This window comes from Pipra filicauda, unplaced genomic scaffold, assembly GCF_003945595.2.
Source record: "Pipra filicauda isolate LSUMZ 115617 unplaced genomic scaffold, ASM394559v2 scaffold12_size5214236_pilon, whole genome shotgun sequence".
Lineage (NCBI taxonomy): Eukaryota > Metazoa > Chordata > Aves > Passeriformes > Pipridae > Pipra > Pipra filicauda.
This window is the reverse complement of record NW_024103763.1, coordinates 4,737,610-4,755,543: the sequence shown is the minus strand read 5'-3', so window position 1 is coordinate 4,755,543 and position 17,934 is coordinate 4,737,610. Positions and strand designations below refer to the sequence as shown.

Here is a 17,934-nt window from a genome sequence, read left to right as displayed (position 1 = left end):
TATTATTCCACACCAGGCATAATGTTTTAGGTTAATTCTAATATTAAAAAGCTTTTTTTAGATTCAGAGCCAGTTGTTTAATACGAAATTCCAAAGGGTTATCATCAGTTTTATATTCATTTTTTCCATAATATCTCAACAGAAATTGTTTACACTAGGAACATTAGGCTGACCTTTTCCATAATTATTAACAATGTCATAGTAAATACAAGGGGATACTGTGTCCGTATGGAAACAAACAGTTTCAATAACAAGAGTATGAATAACTTACTTTAGCATCCTAAAACAAGACATGTCATGCAGCAGAAAAAAAAGGCAGATAACAGTTAAGGCAGCCAACAAATTATTTTTCAACTCTTTGTAAATATTTATTAGAAAAAAGTTGTCAGTAAAATACATAATGAAACACTTCAAATCTTGCAAATAACATCCAAACATTGTCTCTCTCTCAACCTTGACTATGTAGCACAAAATGATCAAGTTTAGTATCCTTATTCATGTATAAGGTGATTCAGCAGAGAAGGAACAAGCTCTGATACTTTAAAGGCAACTTCATTTAAAAGTCAGTCAGAGCTTGGAACAGGCCTCCTCTGAACACTTTTAGATGGCTTCCAAAATCCAGCAGCAAGTAAGAAATTGCAAGAAAAAGGCAAGTTAAATCTGGAAACAAGATACTTGGTGTATTAAAGATGTAGTGATGGCTTGTTTTTTTTTTCCCCCTCACTGATGCAATACTTAAATATTCTTAGAACTGCAGTGACCTTGATAAAGCCAGACAGGATAGCAGGATTAAAGATTTACATGTGTATTTTAACACAAATCCCCCAAAAGGAGACACTGATTGAAGAAATGGCTATGTAGCATTTTTAATATAACTTGTTCTATTATATTCCCAGATTACTTTGTTGCATTTGTTTTAGAAGACACACATCTCCTCTATCCACCAACCTAAGGGTTTTACTCAAGAAATCCTACATTGCTAACTAACTATGGCAACAGAACTTAGGGTATTCTAACAGAACATACCTTCTCAAGCATTTTAGGGTCTTGAAAATATTTGTAATAGATCCACTTTTCAGTTTTAAATTGATTAGACAGCAGTGGACACTTGAGTTACTGAGGGGTGAAACGGTATTTACAAAATTGCCTCAAAACAAACTTCTCAATAGCTATGAAGAAATACAGAGCATTGCTGCTGCTGTCTGTAGAGCAGTTTAGTATTGTTGTCTCCACTGCCAATTCAAAGTCATAGGTGATTTTCAGCAGGCATATACTTAAATGACTAAATTTCTTCAAGTAAATCAAGGTCATTGGCTAACAATTGAAAGCAACCTATTTCAAGGACATTGGCTACTTGTCCGCAGATATCTCACCCATAAAAGACAGTAATATTTTAATTTTTTTAATACTACAGCAGTAACCTTGAAGCAGTCATGCCTTCTTATAGGCTCATCAACAATATAATCCCAAGGAACACCTAAAGGGTAATGTGTTTTGCTAGAGGAATAATTTCATCAATTATGACTTTTAAGAAACAAACAGAATGAATTATATTATGTTTTGTTCACATTATTTGTTTTAGTAAGTGTCAAACATCTCATCCAATTCTTATGGAAAATGTTCTGCAGTATTATACACTACCTGCAGCTCAAAATCACCCAAGGCAAACAATGCAAATTTGAAATATCAGAACACAGATGAGGAAAAAAGTCATTCACATGAGACAAAAGTGCATGCAATACTTTATTTCAAACATGCCAGAAAAGCCAATTCATTACCTAGTCATTTAGAAGCAAGCAGCTGTATACAGATAACAAGAAAAACAGCATCTCATTACAGCTCAATGCACAGCATTTTAAGCCAACAGGCATGAAATAATGTAGGCTAAAGCAGCATTAACCAGACATCCAAACACACTGTTAATGGCTTACAGAAAAAAAGGCAAACTTGGAAATGGAAAACCACTCCTATGATCTCGTTTTCTAAGATTCCAGAATGCTGCAAATCCAATTCAAATCTTTTGTCTAATCCCCTAAATCTCCCATTTTTATGTCAGTTTAACATTTGGAAGGTAGTGCATTACCACATATAGAACTACTGTTTGTGGTTAATCTCAGTAACCACTTCCTTGTTAATTACACTAAAACAATTTTCAAAACCAGCATTGGTTTTAGGTTACAAATAGAGGATGCAATACATGCCCTCTCACTCTGCCCACTTTTCAGTGGAATGCACTTATGTGCAGTGGCAGTTCTCGGATACACAAGGCAGCCTGCATGTAAATCTGGAAATGCCAATTTAAGAAGATATATTTCAAGTATACTGTTAATGGACTTAGATCTTTCCAACCCTAACAAATGGTTGGACTCAGTGATCTTAGAGGTCTTTTCCAACTTTGATGATTCTATGATTCTATTATTCATTTGTAAAGCAATGATCTTATTCTCACCTTCAGTGGCAGCAACCGTTCAACTACTCACAAGAGTGTTTTGAACATTTAAATACAAATGTTCTAGCTTCAAATTTATCTAAGTCATTCTCTTTGACCTAATCAATTCTGCCTTTCTCCTCTTTGTAAAGTCAGTCACACTATTGTGCCAGTCTTCAGAAAAGAGTATTGGTATTTGCATCTTTGCGATAACGGTCTGTGTAGAACTGTGTATAACACCATGTAATACTTGTGTGTATACACATTTCACATGATACTACTCCTTCACTGGTTTCTCTGTTAAGTATGAACCTCACCGACAGGTTTTAAGCGTATGTTTAAATACCACCACAACCTATTTGAAAGATAAACACAGGTTGAGTAATGTTACAGTAAGGTGTTACAGTATATAGATGTTTAGCTCAGAAAATGCTACAGAACTCTTAAGCATAAGACTTCAAGCTTACACACAATAAAAAAGTTAAACCATATGCCAACAAGCACAAGTTCTGTTGAAATGAGACATGAAGAGACAACACTGTAAAACAGAGGGGGAAGAGGAAAGTACAACAGCAGAGAATGGTTGTGGCATTCTATTAGATTCAAGATGACTGGATTCAGCAAGCTGATGATAATGTTCTGTCATGAGTAAGTCACAGGTCTATCTCCTCTGAAACTCTGCATGCATGATGAATGAAGCCATTTAGTACACTGGCACATTAAAGTATTCATGTCGTGGCTACAAAAGAAACGTACATATTCTTATACATAATAAAACGGTGAACAGATATGCAAGAAAACAAAAGTATTATCTCATTATTGTATCTCTGACATTAAAAGGACATTTGATACAGAAATACAATATTGCATTTTTGGCTACTCTAAATTTCCTGGGGGGAGAACCATCATTTTACCCCCCTCTAATTTGCATGCTGGGTCCAACAACACACAGAACAAGTTCACATCATAGTTACTGTATAACATCAGCTCAGAGTTTCTTCTCAGCCAAAAAATGTTTGAAGCAGAAAGACTGCTCAAGAGATGGATCACTCTATTATTTGCACAATTCTTGTCTCTATGGAGACATCAACAGTTGGCCTCTGTCAGAGACAGGCACTGGGCTAAGTGACATCTGACATCACCCACCACAGCTGCTCCAATAAACACACCTTTAGAGGCACCAGGCCTCTCAAACATGGCTGTGAGCAGCACCATGCCAGGGCAGTACAGCTGTGGCACTACTGGTGACAAAAATTACATTTTATAGAAACAGTGTCTGTTTTAAAAACAGGACATATCTGATACACCTCTCACAGCAGGCAAAGTTTTCTTTGCTTTTGAATTATGCTGCTGAATTCAATACACTCTTGTATGATTAGCATACAATGTTAGTACACAATTTGGTGAAAGATGAGCTAGAAATAAGCAACACTCAGTTTTCTGTATTAAAAATCAGTGCCCCGAAGACAGATGAGGACATTTTTAATGCAGTAATAGCAATTTAGGAGCATCAGCCCCACATATGCCCATTACACATCTTCTGAGAAGAAAACAAAACACACAAAACTCAACTCTCTCATATTAGTTACCATCTTTCATGTGCCCATTATAATCTTCAATCTATTTCAGTATTCCACTCCTCAGAATTACAGAAGTCTTACAACAGAACTGAGAAAGATCCCATGACTTCTAAACCTGTCTCCTCTGTTTATTCACATGTCAGTTTATTCACATGTTCAAGCTTGTGTATTTTTAAATTCTAATCTCAAATTACAAAAAAGAGCACAACAAAAATATCCTAGGAGTTTTACAATATTTATCCTGCTTTTCAGTATCAGTAATCCGAAGATTATCCCACAGTAGTTAGAATTATTCTGACCAAACTAACTACAAATCCAGTAGTTCAAAAAATAACAGCACCTATATAACTCATATAACTCAGTGTCAGTTGCAAATAAATTCTAGTCTGCTGTGATTTTCGGTAGAATTCAAAAGAATCTGGTATATAATACAGAATTACAAACGTGAATTTTAACTCTTAAAACCTCTCATACTGCACAAGTCAGAACTGTCAGCCCACATTAAAAACAAAATGCTGAGGCATATTCCTAACTGGAAAAGGAATTGCATGACAGTAGTGTACTCCTCAAGGAGTAGAAGTTTTGACTAAAACCAAGAAAGTACTACCTTTAGAACTCCTGGAGCCTCCACAGACAACAGACTCCCAGAGAGATTCTTACAGAAAACTTTGCTTTACAGAAAACACTGCTTTACTTACATTGCTGGCATGATATAGATCCATGAAGACAACTGAAAAACAGGCATATTGTAACACTCTAAAATGCCCAATTTTTACCTGGAAATATATGTACACAGGTGATTCCCCTCCTCCTTGAAAATAACACTTATGTCTTCCAGTGTTTCACCCTTGGAAACCTAGAGCCGTCAGTGTCTTCACTGAAATGCCTATCCAATCTCAGAACATATTTAATTTTACACTAGTTCTCTGGACAGAAAGAAGAAAGAGAGCAGTTCATTTTCTAGCAGTCTTACGAGGCTGATTATAATCCGCTGCTGTTGTGTTCAAAGATTATCCCCGGCTGCACACATTCTTTAGCACACTCTTTGGCCCAGAAACAGTGATCATGTCCCCTTTTACATAACTGGTATCAACTAATAAGGACATGGAAGTGTTCATTTCATGTTTATCTACTTGTTACCTTTTCAGTACTTTCCAAAATTCTACTCTCCCACACAGTCCTGGGGTATTCCCCACCCTGTTTGTATTTTCAGTGGTTTATAACTTGAGGAATTCACTGTCTTTGCCATGAAAAACATGGTACAGAAAATTATATGATTGACTCAAGTCACTATGAAATTAGTGCCTCATCTTGACAGAAACTTCTTATCTACTGATAAAGCAAGATAGATTGTCAGAAAACAACAGGACAAAAGTGGTTATTTGGCTCCTGGCAGCTTTTTAGTTTACAGGACATGTAAACACCACCTGCAACTAGACTAGATAAACAAAGTTTGTAGAGGTGAAGCTAAAGGATTAAATGGAAGGCAACAAGTAACAGAGATATGAAGGATAACACAGCAATAATGAGAAGGAAAACACTGCAGTTTCAGGGAGATCTCTGTACCCCACCAAGGACGTCTTGGACCATTCCACACAGAGGGCCTGGCACTATGGGCAGCCTGACAAACAACTGAAAGGAAAATAAAGTTTAGACAAATTGTTTGCCATCAGAGAACTAGTTTCAAGTTTCAACTGACTTTTTTGGTTTTTTTGGTGTTCCCTGCTACACTGTCTCCAGAGCAGTTGGCCTGCTGGTCTGAAGATCAGAACAGACAAAGTGGGTAAGGGACAAATGTCAAATTCCACAACCAGTATCTATGCTACCTTGCCTTCCTTTGGTGGGACTGTGCAGACCTCAGGGATATGCTTCACAGGCTCAGATGTTGTCTAAGATAACAATCTAGATCTAATGAGTTTATAAATTAGTTGAAGAGGCAATGGTGTCCTTACAGCACAATACACAATGGCAAACTAACATGAAATATTACCTCTGAAAAATCATCACTTATTTAAAAATGTGAATGTAAACTGTTTATCTGACTTTAACACATAGGTCTTAAATACCAGTTCTGCCAAAGCAGTAACAGCTCTACAATACAGGCTGCACATTGCAATTCCTCAGTGTTTTAAAGTTACTAGAATTCATCTTTTTCAAACTGACATCTGTGTTTACAACTCATTTTAAAAAGCTAATAATACTCTCTGAAATTGCCAGCCTGAGTCATTAGAGATTTTTAAATTAGAAAAATGGTAGAGTTGATTTGAGTAAACAGAACTATTCAGTCAGTCCAACTCAACTGATATTTTCTCAGCCAACTTTGTCATGACCCAATCTAATTAAAAATCATAACCAAAATCAAATTAGAAGGGGCTTCATTTAATCCAGTCCTCCAAACAGCATACTTATAACTTTCCTGAGAAATATTCAATCTGTTAAAAGCATCCAGTGATGCCTTTTTACTGTGCCCCAGGCGATCTACTTAAATGCTATATTATCATCACTACTGCAAAATTTGCCTAACATCTATTTTGAAATTATTTTCTTGCTGCAATTTAAGGTATTTTAAGTCTGTAGTGGACAAGAAAACACTTATTTCCTCAGGCAAGAGAGAGATAAATTATTTATGCCTACACCAAACTGTCTTAAGTTTAGTGTTTTGCAGTGCTGCCATTTTACTGACAACATCTCATGGCAGTGAGACTTCACGAATACTTGGCATAACTTCTTTTTCAGGGAATATTTAGGTTATTGTTTTAACTTATTTCCCATTAAACCCAGGACAAAGCCTATGAAGGCAAGCCATGTTAAACTGCAGGAAAAAACTGTAACTGCTACCTTTCGATAAAGACCTGGCTTCCCCCCTCACCCAAGCATTTAAAAACACCCTAGCAAGAACAAGAAGATGCAGGACCATGGAGCATACGGAAGTTTTCAAAGAATTCTATAGGAACAGGCTGTGGGAAAGTGGGGGGATGAGGGCTTCTATTTAGAAACATGAAGTTCTTACAGCAGGAAAAGATTAACATTTAACAAGCCCTTCTTTAGCAATGCTTCAGAAGCACTTACTTTTACACTCTACTTCTGAATCTTTTTTAGGAAATATTTCTAATGAAAGGTTGCTTTAGGAAATTGATGCTGTTTACTTGCCCTTTCAAGAATTTCAAAACAGTGGAGTATCTGTTTCCTAATCTGTGGTTAGCCAGCTATTTAATAACTCCAATTAGATAGAAGGGTTTGGGTTGGAAGGGATCTTTTAGATCTAGTTCCAAACCTCTTGCCATGGGCAGGGACACCTTCCACTATACCAGGTTGTTTAGTACCCCATCCAGCCTGACCTTGAATACGTCCAGGGATGGAACGTTGGGAAAATTCTATTTTACTCTTAAAGGAGAACAAAGTGTTTTCTCAGAGAACCTAGAAACACCCATAAGGTTTTGAACATCTTCAAAGACAAGTATTAACTATGGTGCTCTTCAAAAACAAAAAACAATCCTATATCAATAACAACTCCAAATTAAGATCTTGTCTGCAGCTTCCTATACAGACCAAAAAAATTAAAAACATCTTCAAAACTGGTGTAAATTTGTCAACACAATTCTCAACTAGAGTCTTAAACAGCAACAGTTATCACGCAAGTGTTATTCAGCAGAACATCCTAGCATATGCACACCCTTTGGCTCTAAAACATCACCTCAGCACACCAGAGCAGATACGACATAAGATCAGCAGTGGCCTTCCTGCCTCCCTGCCAAAAGCAGAAGTAAAAATATCAGTGGAACCTTCATGTACTGTAACTGGATAATAGTGGGTTGGTTCTTCCTGCTTCTGAGCTGCTATTCTGATCTGCTGGATCAGGGGTGATAATCACTCTGGGAGGCTGTGCTCCGTACGTGCCAATCAGCTGCTACGCAGTGAGCTATGAAGAATCAACAGCCTAACCCTTCAGGACAAGGATGGTTCCCAGAATCCACCAGAGGCTCCTCTCTGCCACCATAAAAACACAAATGCTTTAAGCACATACTGTGGCTGAATACTTTGTATTGTGAAATTAGAGCCACAATCATTAAAGATCACAGAGTTCTCTAGCAGATAATCCCACAGTGTCTGTATGTTTGGCAAACTGCCAAACCACGCACATAAGGATTCAGTAATGTTTGCTTCCAGCACTGCAGATACTGGTTTGCGCTATTTAGTCTCCGTTACTTAAGAAAGCATTTCTTAAACTGCAGGGCTGTACCTTTGAAGGGATGACCACATACACTGCTGCAACAAGCCCCGTCACATCCAATATCATTCGGCTTCCATGGCAATGGCATTTAAGCATTTCCCTTCCTTCCTGGTCCTGCAGCACTTTGCCTTCTTATAATTGTTTGGGCAGATGTTTGCAGCACGAGTTGTAAACATGGAAAAGAAAAGCTGCTGACTATATGTTTTTAGACATGAGCAATTTAAATTGGATCAGTTTAAATGGATCTGAAATCCAGTTCTAGAATGATCATATAAATAGTTCTTCCGGCACAAAGGAAAGAGGGAAAGGAGAACCAAAAACTCCTTAAGTCAATACTGCTGCTAAAGTTCCTTGCTACACTCCTATGACTCAGGCCAAAAGCAGGGGTGCAGCATCAGACAGGTAAATTAGAATTTACCTATGCTGGCTGACTTGGGGGTTCACAGCAGACATTGAGTCAGGACAAGAGATGCGTGGAACAGTGGCTTTTTAAAACACTTAGATACTGGAATTTTTAAAAATAAGATGTAATTTAAGTTACACTACTAGCTTTAGCAAAAGTCCTGGACTGCAAAAGCAGCTGCCTTTTACTTCCCTTTTCAATGCCACTGCTTTCTTCCTCCCAGCACTTCCCTCATGCTGCCCTACATGTGTTCAAATTTTAGCAAACAAACTGGGAGCCACATAACCACAGGGCAAGTGGATCAATACAACACAAAGGTGGCAGTAGGAACGGATCTGGTCTTCTCAATAAGAGTTACTGCCAGCATGGTTTTGGGTGATGAGGAAACTGCACCCTGACTTCACCACCCGTGAGTTGTTCTCAATGAAACCCAAAGTTCTACACAGCAGAACTTAAATGTTCAATATAAAGATTTCACCTAGTCTAGATGTGTACCACATAGGTTTTTCAATATTATACAAGGCTTACCTTAAACTTCCCCAAATTCTGTATGCAGCTGACTACTTCTGAATACGTGGATTATTACAACTGCCACACAGCACATGTAGAACTTGACACCCTCGTTTACAAGCAAATTCTCTGAAACAGCTCTCAAAAACTCCACATTCTAGTCATTCATAAACACTGCTTGTTTATGCCTCAGAGAGTAGTAACAAGGATTAAGTAATTTGAAGATGTATAACCTATCAGTTAAATATCAGGTTAATCCAAGCACCAAAGCTATGAGTCAAACTCCTCCCCTTGTCCGAAGACAACCTCTTTTACCTCAAGAGATCTTTCTTTAAGACAGATGATCTTCATTCCTCTATACAAGCTGCAGTTCCTTATGGCAGGCAAACTATCCCCCGTCTCTTGTTATGTGTAACATTTATCTGTCCTCTCCACTTACCCCAGCAGACACCATCTCCATTTCTCCATATTCTGAGGAGTCATAACAACCTTGTAAATTAGCTCTGAACAGAGCGACTACTCCTTCACTCCTTCCAGAGAACAGTACAGGCCAAGAAGTAACATCTCATGGCCATCAGATAATGCCACTGTGTTTAGCTTAGTGGGGACAAAAGCACAATTCTTCAACACTGAGCCCATACATAGAATTCATCTGGGACACAGTCTAGGCAAGTAAACTGGAGTCACACAGAATTCTCTAAGCCTGAGCTTGTACGTGCTAGAATTGGTCTTTGTAGCCATCAAAGACAACAACAGTAGAAAGATTAAGACTCATAAGTAAAAGTTCTGTTCTTAGCACAGGTTCCAAACACAGATAACTTTTTAAGTTTTTAATCACAAGAAAAGTTTTACAGTTGCAGTATTAATACTAACCTTACCATGAGAATCACACTGTTTGTACATGAATTTATCGTGAAGAGGAGAGAAAAAGGAATAAACATGGGAGGAAATGTGGAAAGTATCCAGCTTGAGCATTTAGTTTTTTCCTAGTTGTTTTAGGATATGTCCAAGCTCATATAAGAAATTCTGTTTTCAACAAATGACTTGTTGGCTGCTCTAGTTCTACAGGTCCAATCAAAAGCAGATTATTGGCTACTCCCCACTTCCAAACACAGATCAATGGCTGTATCACATACTAGGAAACTCTTAAATGGTAAAAACACCCATATACCAACAGTGAATTTGATTTTACACATGTAACATATATTTTTGTGTACTATAATTATTTTCTTTTAACTAGAAACTAAATCCTGACATTTATAAAGCGGTGTATGAAATTAGATCTATTACCGCAGTTCCGCATTACAAAAGCTATTTTGTTTACTCAACTACTTGTTTATCATTATATCAAATAAGCAGTAGACTAATTAAGTTTTCACCAGCAAATCATTTTCATGTGTTTTGAACTTGCCTTATGCAAAATAAAATCTTACCTTTATTAGTAGGACTGCCACAATGTATTCCACTTACGCTTTGGATAAAAATATGTTGCAATGCACTATGTATGCAAATAAGCTTTGTTCTGTCATGCAGCATCCGGCACTTGATATACAGTCAATTGCAGCAGCACCCAGTCTTTTTAGGGCCCATTTTCTTTGCATAGCAGATGTAAACAGCTCATTTTCCAATAAATACATGTTTACATGGGCTGATTGTAAGTAAACAAAGCCAAACATCTGTTTAGGTATTAGTTTTGGTATCCATTTCTCTAACTTGCATTATCCCACTTAATTATTAACACCAAAGAAAGCCAGTAGAAGTCAGACACTTCAAGTTGATGCGGTTAGTACATGAAAGGAAAATAAAAGGAAACACTCAAAGCACTCTTCAAAGACCATCATGCAAGTGTTGCAGAAAGTTAAGCCCATCACCCATTTTCTGTTTACCCTTGCAAGGACTTAATTACACGTGCAGCAGTTTTTGCATAGCACCCATTTAATCCATGCCACCAAAATGGTAAACTTGGTAGTTACCAATCATTTAGATGGGGGTCAAAAAGGCTAATGCCTTAGAATGCTCTTAATCATAAGATATCCTCAGACAAACCTCCCCAGTCTTCATTCTGGCTCTACAAACACAAAATCAAGCAGCAATGAAAATATAATACCAACTACTAAATAAAAAAAAGAAAACAAACAAACAAACAAAACCCCAACATCCACCAATCATGTACAGCTTATTTCCATTTACAATAAGACTTAGAAATATTCTAAACTATATACAAAAATTCAGTTATTACACTCAAATCTGTTTCACTTATTGTTATTCTTTAAGTTAATACAATTTTAAGTCTTCCTAAAGGTCCACTGCTAAGAAAGCAAACAGAAATGCATCAGTAGAAAACATCTGTTCAAAGACTCCAAGGAGATGCATTAAAAAACCTCTTAAGTTTATTTTTCATTTCTCAACCAGATAAAGGATACCAGTACCTTAAAAGAATAAGTTGTAGAGAGTTGTTTAGAAAGCTTCATTTGTGCTTGAAAGAATATTAATTCAAAGACTTTTTTGTAAAGGGAACTTAAGATCAGTTGTTCATTATTATAACAGATTGAGAGCATAATAGAATAGGATGCTACAAAATTTACATATATTTAATTCAGTGATTAACTGTCACACAGTATTATTACTAACATTGATATTAAATCATACTTGTTCCATGAAGAAAAATAAGTATCATTCAACATTTCTACCTACTGTCCTTGAAGTAATTTAAACAATTTAATTCAAGAGGTACAAAATCATGTTTATTAAGTCACATTGCTGAGCAGTCACCTTCATGTAGTAATGCTTAGAGCAAAAAGCTGGACATTTTCATTTTCTTCAATCCATCTGTTAATCAAACAGTTTTCTCAAAGAACAGGGAACAATAGGTCATCTCAGACTTTTTTTGCTTTTTAATATCAAATTTTCAGTGTAAAATTTAATATATATACTTTCATTGTATCTTGATATCCATCACCAGAACTATTTCTGTTGCTAGACAACTTGGCAACAAAAAACATAGCTTCTCCCTTAAAAATAACAAATGAAAGCCCCAAAACACATTCCAGCAACGTGCCCGACATCTGTAGAACACACAGATAAGACCACAAAGAAATGAGAATCTAAAACCAAACACAACAGAATGCCTCCGAGGGGCATTCTTATTCTTTTCACCTAATATTCTCTAGCACTCTACAACCCTCCTCACAGGTAGTGAAAATTCTAGGAAAGGGTAGTAGCACTGCAACATGACACATCATCTCAGACACCAGGGTAAAAATGGAATTTTCTCCTCACAATCTCAAGATCCAAACATTAGCATTGCTCTTTTCAGCATTCTGCCACATCCAATGAACTTGTTCTATTAAAATGCAGATTAATGTGCACATTTAGAAAGCACCTAATTTTGAAGATAAGATACTCCTTACTGTCAAGCAGCCTTCTGCAATTGTTCATTGAATTTGCCATGTTTATTGACGAGAAGCACATGACTAAACTCCTGAAAACAGCTATGGCATATGGAGCAGTGCTAAAATTTTCATCATATCACCCTGACACAGTGCTTCTACTGCCAACAACAGAAGAATATCTCTGGAGAGGAATCTATCAGTTCAGTGTACAGATAATAAATATGACCTAAACAGAATTATAATCTACGAAGAGTTTGGTGTGCTGTTAATATACCATCAACAGCTCTACAGGAATTGGTCATATCAACGAATGATCAAATTCCCAGGTAGGTTTGTGAATTGATCACAACAGAGAGGGCACTGAACAGTTATGAGACAGCAAGGATCTCCCTTACGCTAATTTGTCTTATAATTGAAACTTTCTAATGTTTCAATTTGCAAAGCTCAATGAATGCATATTTAACACTTATATGAAAGACTCCTTCCTCAACTTGTTGAGTCTTAAGAACTTCTAGTTTTTATTTATTTTGATTTCTTTAATGTAATAAGATTAATCACATCTTACGTGCATACACACAAACAAAACAGCCCAAAAAGGGGAGAACATTATGGAGACAGATTTAGTAAAATGATATTTTTAAAGGTCTGAAGAAAAGCTGCTCAGGTGAAAAGTGGACTGCTTTCTATCATTTTCAATTCATAAAGATAAGGATAGATTAAGATTTGACAACATGTTTTTGGAAAGACAACTGGATTTCCAAAGCATTTAGAAATCACAGCCTGCAAATCTATGGTAAGTCCTAAACATCATGACACATCCAGAAAAGCAAGAAACTTGACAAGGAACATTAAGACACTGAACTGCATTTTTCCAGAAAGAATCAAACAACTCACATACAAACCAGAAAAATATTCAAGTTACCAGGAATAAAAAACCACAAAAAGCAGACTGAAAATGGGAAGAGGTTGAAGCATGATACAGTAACTTCCTGGATACTCAATGCTACATTTTCAAGAAGACATTTAAACCTGGAAAAATTAACTTCTCCTCCCCAAATTACTATTTTGGAAAAAGAGATACAGGTTCTACTATTCATTTTCTGGAATAATTCCTTTTTCTTTAAACATAAGGGTATGATTTGGTAAGTATTTGCAGGAAAGCCTACTTCAACAGCACAAGAAGGACAGTTCAAAAAGATCTATTAAAAATACGGAAATGTATCTGATATCAAGGTTTACAGAGCTGTTTGCTACTATTAAATCTACAGCTGGTTGTTATAGAGGGTTGTTCCTTGGAGCTGGATGCAGCACTCCAGGTGAGGTCTCATAAGGGCAGAGCAGAGGGGCAGAATCACACTCTTGACCTGCTGCCCACACTACTTTGGATGTAGCCCAGGACACGTTTGGCGTTCTGTTCCATGAGCGCACATTGCTGGCTCATGTCCAGCCTCTCATCCCCCAGCACCCTCAAGTCCTTCTCAGCTGCTCTTTATCTGTTCACCCCCAGCCTGTATCAATACTGTGGGTTGCCCCAAACCAGGTACAGCACCTTGCAGTTGGTCTTATTGAATTTCATGAGTTTCCCATGGGTCCACTTCTCAAGCTTGTCCAGGTCCCCCTGGATGGTATCCCATCTTTCAGGTGTCTACCACACCACTCAGCTTGGTGTCACCTACAAACTCATGAAGGGTGCACTCAATCCCTCTCTCTGTGTCATTAACAAAGACATTAAACAGCACTAGTCCCATTACAGATCTCTGGGGAACCCCACTTGTCACTGATATTCACTGAGACACCAAGCCATTGACCACTACCCTCTGGCTGTAACTGTCCAACCACTTCTTTATCTACTGAACAGTCCACCCATCAAATAATGAACTAACAACATAACCCTTTCTCGTTCATAGTGCCTCTCAAAGGTCCCTATAAGTATCTTCTAAAATATTACTGTAGATCATTGTCTGTGCTTAAAATCAAGCACATACAATCTAAAGAACTGACCAACCAAGCTGACTGCCTGAAGCTGAGGCAGAAGTTACACGAGAAGAGCAGAGAGAAATCATGGCAGGCAGCTCTCCATTTTAATAAAGATTCCACTATTCATTCTTGTTTCACACTGAGCAAGACACAGGTATAGCCAAGGCAAATAATGCCACTGCCAACTTAAGAAGGCAGTCTATTTCAATAGTCTATATTTAAGAGATAACATTAAGTGAAAACTGAATTAATTGCATTAATTATGGTAAGTTTCTCAGGCAACTACTATGAAACAGCTGCTCACAAAGGATGTTTCCTAAAGCAGACAAAACCCCTTATACTCCCACCTACTGAAGGCTTAAGTATCAGATTTTTTTTGTTACTGATAATACCAACATTATCGTATCTCAAGGACAACCTAATACCTACTATTACGCATACCTTCAAACGTAGTTTCCAACCAGCACATTTCATCTCCAAGAAGAAAATTTTCATGGCATAAGCTGAAAACTCAATGAATTTTCATTTCCAAAGATGCTCATTCTAAAACCAAAAGCTTAAATCTACACAGCAACCCTAAGCATCTAGCACAAGTCAGCCAACATGAACACCTTAAGCACCCTTCTGGACACAGGATGAGGCAAGGGCTTGAAACAGCAAAGAAAGTAAAGTTAATTGATAGCCTATCTCTTATTCTTCATTTGGAAGGACTAGTAAATACTGCCTGAGGCCAAAATGCAAGAGCATAAGAAAAAAAAAACATTCACATAGCTTTAAGATTTTTATTGCCAAAATAGTGATGGAAACAAGTGTGATTTGTTGACAGAACCATTGGTCTTTTTATTATGACGCTTCTAAAAACACATATATTTTTAAGTATTCAGATGTTCTGCAATCAACTACTAAAAAAAATACATAAACACCCTACAAAAGAATAGCAGTGGACAAAAACAGGGATAATTTCCAAAACACTTTTATAAAATTTACATAGGATAATCAACAAGAAGAATTTTCACTCAAAGCCAATGTTTAGGAACTTTTTCCTATTTCAAATGAAGATGAGCGATTCTGTATAGATTTACTTTAAAATATATATATGACTGCTTGTTTTAGATATTAGAATTATTAACTCCTTGATTTTAGTGCTTTAGCACAGTAAATGACTACAAACTTCCAAGCACCACACGGAATTATTCAAACCAGCAAATAAAACCACAGCAATTAGACTTTTGAGAGAAATAAATCAAATCCCCTCTTTTGCATAGAAGATCTACTGTTGGTAGTTTCATGCCTTAAAAAATTTAAATATCATAAAATTATGCACAGGGTTACCTTTTAGCTGTTCTATACACCACACGTGTGTATATACATATAAAAACATATGTAAGGCGTGCAACAACATACTGCATCTGCCAATTTTCTTCTCTCAGTATAACTGAGTTGTTCAGACAGGCAAAAACCGCCTTTAGAGCAGTGAAGGTGGGAATGGTTTAAAAAGTTAGTGTGTTTCAGTCACACAAACTCTACCAGTTAGCAAGTGGACCACACAGCATCAAGAACTTAATGACAAACTGAAGTAGGTGCTCAGGCACAGAAGTACATCCCGGAAAACCACCACAGAAAATACAAGTAGCCAAGGCTATTAAGAACTAATTCACTACTCAGCAATTTGGGCCTCCACATATTTCCTTTCAACATCACACAAGTAGCCACTTAATGTATTTGTAATGATTTTCCTTTGTCTAAGTATTCCGTACAGCTCTTCATCTGTAAGGTACTTCAGACTTTAATGTATGTGGCATTACTAATTAATAATGTTGTGCATTCAACACTGATTAATATATATATTTGGCAATATGAGTATTCAAGGCCAAATAAAAGTCACTTTGCCCATAATTAAAATCTGACATGGTCAAAACCAAACTCATTACAACCCTGCTAGAAATATGTTTTGCATTTAGAATCACACTAACTAATCACACTTTTGCATTTAGAAGCAGACACTAACTCAAAGTACCAGAAAGTCTCCAGATGTGACCAGCTGTTATTTTAACAACTCTCTTCATCAAACTCAGCATGCACATAGCAGCAGTTGATACAAAACCAAACTTCTGCAGAAAGAGTCCAAATGTATTGGAAGCTCAATATAAATATGACCCCAGACTTTTACAGGGCTTATAAACTAAAAACCAGACTTATGGAGTAGTTTTAGAATTGATCAACAGTCAATATAACTAAGAATAAAAAAATACAGGAGTCCGACATAGGACTACTATGGCACTGTGATAAACTGTTACATTCCAATTAGTAAGAAATTATTTAATAAATCTTGAAAACAGGAAATCTCCCAGAGATGGGGAAGCCAGGGTAAAACTATCAGGGCAAGGGAAAAGTGGTATTTCCTTTTGAACAAAATTTTTAACTTGAAGTAATATCAATATTAAATTATATTCTCTGTAAAAAGTGAATGTTAGTTGCTTGGATAGAAAATCAGTAATGAATTCCTAGAAGTAGAATGCATTTTTGCTTTAGAAGAGTGCTACAAAAATGGTGAAAATAAAATTCAAGACCAGTAAGAATGAGAAAGAATACAGTAATTCTATAATTAACTGCATTTGCAGGAAATAGACTGGAATATACAGCTAATCTGTTATATCTGCTTTCATATAAAGAGCAAAAGATTTTAAGAGTATAAACATATTATTTTTCTTCCCTCTTTGTGAAGTGCAACAGGACTTCTGGTTAAGATAATTCTTCTAAAAGTAAAGAAGAGCTTAACAAAAATTGAATTAGAACACAAAAAGTAAGTGCATGTATTTCCTTTCTAGAAAAACAGGGTGGCAAATCTGTGTGCAGTGGCTGACCTTGTCCCTGACACTAAGCAGCTGTTGACAAACAAGAACTTTAATGTGCAGCAGATCTGCCAGCACTCTGAAAGGATTACAAACACAACTACAGGGTAAAGAATGTTTCCCCATCCTATTAATACTACGCTCAACAAAGATTAACAAGTGAAACACAGAATGCTTATAAAAGAATTAAGCAATTAACTCATAGAACAAAATAGCAAATTGAAGGTTCACATTGGGGGAAAAAATAGAGCAGCTTAGATCAATATCAAATCTGAGCAGTGAACCTCAGTACATTTAAAAAAATTAAGGTTCATCATGCCTGTTAAACCATATGTTCCACTGATTTGCACACAAGGCTGATGATTTCCCCAGTACACCAGTACTTTGTGACTTCCATTTAGATATTCAAGAACCTTCACACTGACCACAATTCAGTACGAAAAAAAACAACAAAACGAACACAAAGTAACAAGCATAGGATGGAGAAACGACACTAAGTCTTTCTACACCAATGAACTCCTTCACGTCACAAGTTCTTAAAAGAATGGTAGAGATGCAACC

At 36.7% G+C, this 17,934-nt stretch overlaps 1 protein-coding gene across 4 annotated transcripts in view; it reads right to left on the bottom strand.

Moving 5' to 3' along the window:
* The window catches only part of AP1S2 (adaptor related protein complex 1 subunit sigma 2), a 31,207-nt gene that overhangs the window by 2,715 nt on the left and 10,558 nt on the right, over positions 1-17,934 (bottom strand). The window contains exons 5-6 of one of the 4 annotated variants that reach the window (XR_003543904.2): positions 11,126-11,220; positions 272-280 (exon numbers count right to left, since the gene is read on the bottom strand). The exons of 1 other annotated variant lie outside the window; for it this stretch is intronic. Coding sequence is in view for 2 of the 3 variants with exons in the window: in XM_027738179.2 (XP_027593980.1) it covers positions 3,132-3,167 (36 nt within the window). In the remaining variant the exon portion in view is untranslated. Of the gene's footprint in view, positions 1-271; positions 281-1,730; positions 3,168-11,125; positions 11,221-17,934 lie in introns of those variants that run through there. 2 more of the 4 variants (XM_027738177.2, XM_027738179.2) reach the window with 2 other exon arrangements.